This window comes from Arvicola amphibius, chromosome 4, assembly GCF_903992535.2.
Source record: "Arvicola amphibius chromosome 4, mArvAmp1.2, whole genome shotgun sequence".
Classification (NCBI taxonomy): Eukaryota; Metazoa; Chordata; class Mammalia; order Rodentia; family Cricetidae; genus Arvicola; species Arvicola amphibius.
In genome coordinates, this window is record NC_052050.1 from 1,529,647 (window position 1) to 1,539,620 (window position 9,974).

General features: G+C 56.5%; 1 protein-coding gene across 2 annotated transcripts; it reads right to left on the reverse strand.

The window, feature by feature from the left end:
- Positions 1–1,262: 1,262 nt before the first annotated feature.
- Fscn2 (fascin actin-bundling protein 2, retinal) lies at positions 1,263–8,109 on the reverse strand. Of its 2 annotated transcripts, none has more exons than XM_038324649.1 (5): positions 7,284–8,109; positions 2,516–2,672; positions 1,956–2,077; positions 1,550–1,717; positions 1,263–1,468 (listed from the first exon to the last, which is right to left on the reverse strand). In XM_038324649.1, exons 1-5 carry the CDS (start codon positions 8,107–8,109, stop codon positions 1,263–1,265), a joined length of 1,479 nt encoding a protein of 492 aa, XP_038180577.1. The 2 variants fall into 2 exon arrangements, with proteins under 2 accessions (XP_038180577.1, XP_038180575.1); XM_038324647.1 differs by having other exon boundaries at positions 1,550–1,795.
- Between the last annotated feature and the right edge of the window lie 1,865 nt (positions 8,110–9,974).

Sequence of the window (9,974 nt, forward strand, 5' to 3'; positions counted from 1 at the left end):
CACCGCCTGGAGTCTTTTGTAACAAGGTGCTCACCACCAGGGTTGCCGGCTTACCTCACCTGCTGGCCTGCTGAGAGCCCTGTCCATAGCTGGTCCCTAAGTCTACCCTTGCCACCTCCCGCATGGGAGCCTCTAGCTGCGTCATAGTGTGCATGAGTGTCTGCTCTGAACCAGTTAGAGAGGCTGGGTCAGTCCACAGGACAGCCGGCCTGCCTGGGAGCAGAGAGGGTCTCCCGGGATGAGCTGGCTTCTGTCTGTCATAGCTGACTTTTCTGATGTCCCCTATCTGCCGTTACAGTCCACAGAAACTGCCAGGTTTGTCTCCAGCCTGAACTCCAGCAGGTTGGGAGCTGAGGCACGTGTCCTCGGGGATTGCTGGTGATGTCACCTCATCAGCCTCCCTGGGCTGGGACACAGACCCACATCTGGACTTGGACTTGTTATTCTTGGCACTGAGAATTGGTAGGGCCCGGCACCAGGCCCAGACGGCTGCCAGAGCTGAAGAAACGCCAGGCTTAGCTGAGAATCTCACCTGAGTGTCATCATGGAGTCAGGTCCCCCAGTCTTGTCCAACAGCTGTGTGCTGTCCCCCATTCATGCCAGATAATGCCTGACATCCGCCACACTGCAGGCCTGGACCACCAGGTTCTGAGACCTCGCGCACTCATGCAAGCCACTTAGGTCAGCTCCAAGAATCAATAGGGGTATATCCTGATGTGTGACCCTGGTCGCTTTGGGCAAGCGAAGGGTGGGTGGGGGTGGGTGTCCAGCCATAACTTCCTTCCCAGCATGCCTCTTGCCTTTCCCTGCAGCTATACATTGCCTCCCCACCCCAACACACACACTGGCTGAGTGACTTCTTGTCTTAGACTTGCAGCTCTCTGTGGGTCTCATTTGCCCTGGGTAGTTGGAGAGGACTTTAGGGCCCCAGGTAGGATCAGGTCAGCCTAGGTTAGGATGACCTTCCTTAACCTCTGACCCAAAGCCTAGCAACTGCTGGAACGAGGTGAGGCGAGGGGTCGGGCAGCCTCCGCTTCCAGCCATGGCCCTGCCTCTTAGGTCGGTAGAAGGTGAGGAGAGCCTTGCCCAGAAGGGCAAAGGGTTTCCTGTGAGTGGGGTTCCAGTGCTGAGCAGACGGAATCCTGAGACTAGGGTACCGTACCCTTCCCATTACCAAGCTGGGCGGTGCAAGCCCACGGCAGCTGCGCAACAAAGGTTTAATGGTGGCTCGGTGGGGCTCTAGGGTCGGCCCCTGTGAGTCCTCAATATTCCCAAAGAGCTTCCCCCATAGGCAGGTCCGCGTCAGCACGTAGCAGCCCTGAAGCGCCACCACACAGGTACTTGCCACTGAGGGCGCGGATGGCGAGGCGGCCACGCTCCCGGAACTCGAAGAGGAAATCCTCCGCCAGATCGCCGTCGCTGCACACGCTCCCGTGGCTGCCAACGTACCAGAAGCCAGCTCCGCGGCCTGGGGGCAAAGCTGGAGGTCGGCGGGGGCCCGGGCATCCCCTGCCCCCGCATTGCCTCCCCGCACCCTGTGTTCCCGCACCTCTGATCTGATAGGCGCCATCCCTGAAGCTCAAGTGGAAGACATCGTAGGTGGAGCGGTTGGTGTCCAGCTGGTTGGATCCCCGGCGGTGGCAGACGAAGCCGTCCAGGCCGCGCAGCACCAGGATGGGTCGGTTGATGAGTTTGAGGATGAACAGCTCGTCTCCGCCTAAGGGAGAGGACGGAGTGGACCACTCCTGCCCCTGGCTACCATATGCAGGCTGCGGACTTGGGGGTCCGGGTGTCCCTAGGCGTTGCTGATGTACAGGTGTTGAGAAAGTACCCAGGGTTCCCCAAAGACAGTAAAGGAAAAGACACCCTGGATCCGACTTCTTCCCTAAGGAACGAAATGGGGAGGGACCTCAGATGCACTGACCCCGTGGTGGAAAGCTGCAGAGAGTGCTCACCCACAAAGTCACTGATGGCGGCCAGCTGCCCGTTTTTCTTCATGCACACGTAACGACCATTGCTGGCCTTAAGTGCCACCCGCCGGCCGTGCCATTCCATTTCAAACATGGTGTTGGCAGAACTGAGGGAAGAAGGGCAGACAAGATCTCAGAGAGAGAGAGGAGTGGAGTTTGGTCCCCCTTTCCTCCATGGGTTCCAGGGATGAGACGGAAGTCTGCCCTCCACAGAAATACCCATGGCCAGAGGGAGCTACTCCCCACCCAGGAGAACATTTGCTATCTAGGCTGCCATTCTCATAGCTCAGTGTGCCGCGGTGGAGGCTGTGACAGAAGTGGTCAAGGTCGCGGGGGGGGGGGGGGGGGGGGCGGGCAGTGGCTCACGTGCCTCCAAACCCAGCACTCGGAAGGCAGAGGCACACCGCTGGGTTGGAGGCCAGCCTGGTCTATACAGTGAGTTCCAAGGCTACACACTGAGCCCTGTCTCAAAACAACAAAGGGGGGTGGGGGTAGTGATGGTCGTGTTTGTGAGTGACAGCAGAGACAGGGACAGGTACACTCACACTTGGGTGGCTGTGGCCTGAAGGCCCCCATGAGTGACCAGGGTCCAGTAGCCCCCAGTGCTGGAATAGAAAGTACACTTCTTTGTCTCCTGGTCAATTTGCATCAGGAAGGTCTCGTGGTCCAGTTCTTCATCCTGATTGGCTGAGACATTGACTCCTGGAGGGAGAAGACAGTGAGGCTCCTCACAACTCCTGGGAGGCGAGAGGTGGGGAGATGTGCTTTGGGAGTCTCAGCTAGAGGTCTCTCGAGACCCTGAGTCAGAGAAGCTCTGCTCAGGACCATCCAGGTACCAGTGCACCCCACTTGTGGCCGCTAAAGCTTGGATTCTTGACCCAGCTCTTCCCTCACTCCCTTGGATAGTATGCCGGCAAATCCCCGTTCTGCTAATCAGCAAGTAATCTGCTTGTTGCTGCTCTCTGGACACAGGATTCACAGCAGCCCGTTTATAACTCACTCTTAAGCTGCTGGGGACAGGGGGGCTATGACCTTCCCCCTGGGGTGACCTAGATCGGAGCCAGGGACTAGGAGCCTACCTCCCACCCACACAGGAGCCTAGGAGAAGGCAGGCTGCCCAGGGCCCGCCCAGGGCTTGTGTAATGGAACAAGTGTTCCGTGTCCTGGCTCAGCAAGCAGGCACCAAAACCTCCTCAGGATCGTCCCTAAGCTCTGGCCCCCTCCTACAAACCCATCAGGTTCCTGGCAACCTGATACTCTGAAGAGTGTGGCAGGTAGAACCTCCAGGAGCCCCAGGGCTCAAGGGGTAACAAGTGAGGGAGGGAGGAACGAAGCCTGAAGGTAGGGCCACATGGGAGCCAGCCCTGCCTGCCGGAGAGGAGGGGAACAACCACGGCAGCTCCTAGTGGAGACCCTGAGATCTATGAGATCTACCGCCCTTCTCTAGCTCCCGGAGACTGTGCCCAGGCACGTTCACCCTAAGGATCACCGCTTTGGTGCAGAAAAGCAGCTAGCCCATCCCAGGAAAGGGCCCAGCAGTTTGTTTAGTTTTGCTTTGGATTTTTGTTTCAGATTTTATTTATCAAGTATACAATGTTCTGTCTGCATGTAACCTTGCAGGCCAGAAGAGGGCACCAGATCTCATTACAGGTGTTTTTGAGCCACCATGTGGTTGCTGGGAATTAAACTCAGGACCTCTGTATGAGAGCTCAGTCAGTGCTCTTACCTCTGAGCCATCTCTCCAGCCCCCAACGGTTTGTTTTTTAAGTTTTTGTTTTTTCAAGACAGGGTTTCTCTGTAGCTTTGGAGCCTGTCCTAGAACTCACTCTTGTAGACCAGGCTGGCCTACAAGATTTATTTTTTATGTGCATGAGTGTTCTGCTTGTGTGTATGTCTGTACCACTTGCGTGTAACAAACTCAGAGGTCAGAAGAGAAAGATCTCCTGGTACTGGGAATCAAACCTGGGTCTTCTGGAAAAGCAGCCAGTGCTCTTAACTCCTAAGCTGTCTCTCCAGACCTGGCCCAACCATCTTTTTTACTGTCCCCATCTCTGCCAGCTTCATCGTTGTAGTAACAATTGCTGAGCTGGACAGCTGGAACCAAGGCCACCCCTAACCTCATGAGCCAATCCACATGGCAAACAGAAGCCAATGGGAAAGTCTGGGTAATGAGTCTCATGGATGAATGCAATAGGCCGCAGGACAAGTAGCCTTTCAACAAAGCCTCTTGCAGAGACAGAGGGCAGAACCAGGTCAAAGGACTTTAGCTGGGCACGCCAACTGGCACATTCATTGTCTTCAGCCACTGCCACAGGCCATGGTGCTGTGTCCCCACATCACCCTCCTCTGCAGACAGAATGCTACCAAGTATCTTCCTCCTCATGGTCACCTGCTTCTAGGGAGCTGACCTGGCAGAGTCCAGACGGCCTGGATGGTGGGTGTGGGGCATGTCTGCTAGGATTAGTGAGGGGGGCTGAGTCTGTCTGTTGCCAGCAGAAGCAATGTTCATAGCTGCTCTGCACGTGAGCCCTGCTGTGACCGTGAGGGCGGGGATGGGCTGGCAGAGGCTGTGGATGGGGCAGTAGGAAGTCCAGTGGGGACTGCACCACTGTTGACTCACAGGCAGCTCCTGACTCGGAGACAAGTTTGGGGCCAGGACAAATAGACCCAAATCCACCTCTCAGACTACCTTGAACCCAGTATCACTTCCACCCAGACACATCGGTTCCAAGGCTGGGACAGCTGGCAGCATCACCAGCCCAGGGAAGCAGAGATGAACACTCAGTGCTTAGGAGATCACCCACTAAAGGGAGGGACTCACAACAGGTTCATGAACATGCGGAAGAGGACAGTGAGGTGGCTTAGCAAGACAAGGTACTCGCTGCGAACGCCTGGCAATTTGGGGTTGGTCCAGGGATTCATGTAAAAGTGGGTGGAGAAAAATGACCTCTACAAGTGTGTCATGGCATGTGTGTGCGCCTCTCTCTCTCTCTCACACACACACACACACAAAATTAATTTTTTTCAAGGCAGGATCTCACTATGTAGCTCTAGCTCTCCTGGAACACACTTTGTAGACCAGGCTGGTCCCAAACTCACAGAGATCCACCTGCCTCTGCCTTGAAACTACTGGGATTAAAGGTGTGCATCACCACACCCAGCTAATAACAATAAAAGTTAAAAGACTAAAAAGCAGGCTGGAGAAATGGCTCAGGCTTTAAGGACATTACATCCTTGCAGAGGACCTGAGTCCTGTCCTCAGCACCCTTACCCAGTGGTCTATGGCCACTATACCTAGAGCTCTAGATGACCCGACACCTCTTCTGGCTTCCACAGGCACCTGCACTCCTGTGTGCTCACCCCTCCAGTGCACACACCCCTCCCGTGCACTCATTTATACATACTTTTATATTTTAAAGGCTGAAAAGTAATCCACACAGACACAATCCTACCCAGTGCCCTGACTAGCAGATCCACCAGCTCTTTTCTTCAGTGCTGGGGATGGAACTCAGGGTGTTGTACACATGAGGCCAGTGCTCCCCAGAGTTATATCCACAGCCCCCCATCCCACCACCTCCACCACCCCCCAAGCCTCCACCATCACCATCTCCACCTCCACCACCACCACCTCCACCTCCACCACCACCACCACCTCCTCCTCCTCCTTCTCCTCCTTCTCCTCCTCCTCCTCCTCCCCAGGACGGACTCCACCACCACTGCCCCAGCTAGCTTTCTTAGCTAAGGACCATGTACACCTGAGCCTTCTCCGGGCCAGATGGTGTGTCTGGACAGTGAGAATGGTGTTGGGGAAGAGGGCCACATACTGGTGACTACGTCTGCCGTTGCTCCAGACTGGCCTGAAAGCCATGAGTGCATCCAGAGGGCCTCGGCAGGCTGGCCTCCCACATGGGTGGTCCCTGACCATCTGGAGAGGACATAAGGTGCCCGAAGAAACAGGTTATCTCATACTGTAGCACTGGCGTGACCGGCTCATGGAGACAGACTGGTTATCTGCATGCTATAGCACTGGCATGATTGGCTCATGGGCGCTGCCCTTTCTCTGGCGAGTGCTGGCATAAAAGGGGTCTAAGCGAGTAGGGAGGGGCATCCCCTGCCTCACATCCTTAGCTTAGAGAGCTCAGGTCAGGGTGTGTCTCAGCACCTAGGGTGCATGAGCCCAGAACCCACAATGGAAACAGTTCTACTTTCTGGCCTGGACCAGGGTTATGCCAGTAGCCTAGGGCCTCTCAGACCTCTGGCTTCCTCATGGGGCAGTAGAAACACTGTGTTTACCCCAAACTACTCAGGTGTCACACAAGTGACCAGTGGCCAAGCCACACCCCGCAGGTGGAGATGGCACCTTTGCCCTAGAAGCATAGATCCTGGGCAAGGTTGCCTTGGCTCGCGTCTTCTAACACTGAAGAGAACCGTGAACTCTCCCACTCTTGAGACACCACTAGGTTTATTAGTCAGGCATATGAGAGTCATCCTTGCCCTGCCCTGGCCCCTCCCTTATCCCCCCCAAAGAGCAGAAAGGGGGGCAGCAGAAGAGCAAGAAAAAGCGGGGCCTCCTCAGCCTCTTCCCACCTTCCCACTGCCCTCAGACTCTGCCCATGCCTCACCGCACCTCTCCAGTCTTAGAGACAGCGGCAGCCCAGCGGGCAGTGGGCATTCGCCAGGCGTCCAGAGAGTGATGAGCACTCCTGGAGCCAGCAGCCCTCAGCGGGCTCGTGCACTTACCCTGTCTGTGGAAACACCCATCTCCAGTGGACACACACACACACACACCAGCACGTGATACACACACAACACAATACCAGCTGCACACAGATACACACACACCCCAGCACATGTGGCACACAAAACAATGTCAACTGCACACAGATACACACAACCCATCATGTGTGACACACAGCACAATGTCAACTGCACACAGATACATGCACACCCACCCTAGCACATGTGATACACACACAGCACAACACAATGTCAGCTGCACACAGATACACACACATACCCCAGCACATGTGGCACACAACACAATGTCAGCTACACACAGAAACATACACACAACCCAGCACATGTGATATACACAATACAGTGTCAGCTGCACATGCACACACACAGCCCAGCACATGTATCACACACGTGTGGCACACACAACACAATGTCAGCTGCACACAGATATACACACAACCAGCACATGTGACACACACAACACAGTGTCAACTACACACAGATACACAACCCAGCACACATGGCACACACGTGTGACACATGACACAATGTCAGCTGCACATGGATGCACCCTACCTTGCCTCACAGAGACGTAGCGGTGGTTGGCAGCCACCAGCACCACCTGTGGATGACTTTGCTCCAGGTCAAAGAGTTCATCCTTGCCGGGCCTCGTGTTGCGGCCGGCCTTGAGTGTGCCGGCAGGTCCCACGGGTGCCAGGTAGCGGCCATCGCAGTCCTTGAAGGCCAGCTTGCCCGCCTTAAACTCTAGTGTGTAGCAGGCACGGGCTTCGGGCTCCCAGACAAGGTGGCCATCGCTGCGCAGGTAGCGGCTGTCACTGGACTTGAGGCAGTACCGCCTGCTCTGGAAAATGAGGGTGAGCAGCGCATCCACACCCCACGGCATATCACCATCGGCTGCCATCTCGTCCTCCTGCAGACACAGGTGCACGTAGCGCCGCCGGCTCACGCTCAGCAAGTGAGCCTGCGGGTGGATGGCCAGGTGCACAGTCCACAGCTCTGCCGGGGAGATCGCCGTCGCAAAGCAGGACAGCTGGTCCTCCGTTCCGCCAAAGAAGCGACCGTGCGGCTCCGACTGCAGCACCCAGCGCCCGTCAGGCTGCGGCAAGACCAGGAAGCGGCAGTCACGGCCTGGCCGATCCATCTCACAGGACACGCGCCCGTCTTCTTCTGCCGACAGGTAGCGGCCCAGGTGGCTGCTGCGGAACAGCACAACGGTGCCCTGCCCTGGGTCAGGCTCCAGGACCCACGTCTGCTTCCGCTTGAGGCTGGATGCGGAAGCGTTGACTTTGAAGCCAAAGCTCTCTGCTGTCAGATAGCGGTTGGCATCGTTGATGAGGCCAAACTGGATCTTCAGCACCTGGTGCAACCCGTTGGTTGGCATCTTCGAGGCTAGTCACGTTGCTTCAGGGGCCTGGGACGCTCTCTCTAAGTGTTCAGGGGCCCTGTGGCCCCCCCGGAGGCCCAGCTCTGTTTAGCTGGCCCTTGGTCCCCAAGCCTAGCCAGTGACATGGATACTACCTGCTCTAACACTGCCTCTGTCTTGTGGCCTTGGCCACCCAGGCAGATCTTACATGGCCAGTGGGCAGCCGAGGGCGGGTGAGGGGGGCGGATCAGAGAAGCATCGGCTTAGAAGGAGTAGCCTCTTGCTTTTACCTGCAGCTTGGATTTCAGAGGCTCCTGGATAGCACCAGGGCCAGAGCCTGAGGCCCAGCAGGACAAGAGCAAGACTGACCACCTCCTTGTCCTCACCCACGGCCGCCTAGGTCCTATATCCTATCTTATATATCCACTCCTCTTAGCGTCTCTTCTTACTGCCTCTTGCTTCAGGGCCTTCCACTCCCCAGCTCAGACCCCCAGTCCAGCCCAGCTCTTTCCCAAGGCAGAAAATGCAGCCAGTGGAAAACTCACAGCAGGGCGGCAACCTGATCTCAGCCCTCCACCCTCAGCCAGATCCTCTGCGGGATCCAATTACTGCATCTCTGATTCCTGCTGCCAGGAGCAGGAAGGCCCCCTGTAGCATGCAGCCGCATCCTGGCCCATGGTTCCTATCCTCGTGTGTGGCCCTGGGTCTGACGCTGACTCTGTCCGTGGGCTAGAAGGCGGCAGGGAGGGTGGAAGGGCCAGTTGTAAGGCTGGTACACCCTGACCCTGACCAGGGATGGCAGTGCGGAGACAGGCAGTGTGCCCCGATGTTCCTGGTCCTCTAGGTTTGGAAAGAGCAGGCTAGGGAGACCATGTGATGCTCACATTCGGGACTGCCTTGTGTGGGAACACACCCCTGTAGCAGGCAAAGAACCAGGCGTACAAGGGTTCCTATGTACTCTGCCAACTATTGGGATGTGATTTTTTTTTCCCTTCTGTGCAGGGGTCTCAGGGTGATCTAGCTTCAAGAGCCTTCAGCAGATTTGGGGACCCCATTAGTGCTGCTAGATCAGAGGGGGATGCAGGCATGATTTGTGGCCTTTACAGACTTGAGGTTGTGTGGGGCACAGTCTCCCCCATGTTTCCAAAAATTCCCTTATGGAATCCAAGAGGAGGGATGGGGCGTGCACTTGTTCAGATTCTGAAAGCTGGCCACCCATGACCCCTGGCTCCTTTTTACCCTGGGACCCCCTGGCTGCACCCTCTCCATCCGGCATCTAAGGAACCTTGGAGAGCATCAGTGGCCCTGCTCAGCTTTACCCCATGTTCCTGTGGGCTGCACCTGCCTCAGGGGACCAGAGCCAAGCAGGGAACTGGAGCTGCCTGTTCTGGGTCTGAGCCAGAACTGGTCTCTTCTTCCTCATAACAGTGCGTGACTGTTGTGGACTGGGAAGCCCACGACAACGTGTGAAGGTCTTCCTGGGGGTCAGCCATAGGAGGATGTAGAGCGCTTCCGGCCAAGGCCCCAGTCCTGTCATCTACCTGGGCTCTTCACCCTCAAGTGGCCATGCTCAGGGACACATACAGGGGCAGACGGAGCGTGCAGAGGGTGAGGCAGCACATGGAAACGCTGAGGAAGGAAGGAAACCTCTACAGAGAGCTCAGGATAGGACTCACGACAGCGCATGTGCACACTCTCCCCTGCGACCACACCCGTGGATGAGGTACCAACTGAAAGTGTGGTCAGGCCGTGTGCCAGGTACTGCCCTAGAGACAGTCTGAGGTAACGTGATGTCCATGCAAAAGCCCCCAGATCCCAGGCTGGTGTCCATGCTGAGATGTGTCCCTGGCTTGGAGCGGCCTTGCTTCAGTCAGGTCCCAGGG

Bases quoted from the DNA above. Each gene is read 5' to 3' on its own strand.
- Fscn2 (XM_038324647.1), bottom strand. From the start codon at position 8,109: ATGCCAACCAACGGGTTGCACCAGGTGCTGAAGATCCAGTTTGGCCTC. The intron at 2,673-7,283 runs GTAGGGTGCATC...TTCTCCCTCCAG, and splicing joins CTACGTCTCTGTGAGGCAAG to GAGTCAATGTCTCAGCCAAT. The intron at 1,796-1,955 runs GTGAGCACTCTC...AGCAACGCCTAG, and splicing joins CGCCATCAGTGACTTTGTGG to GGACACCCGGACCCCCAAGT.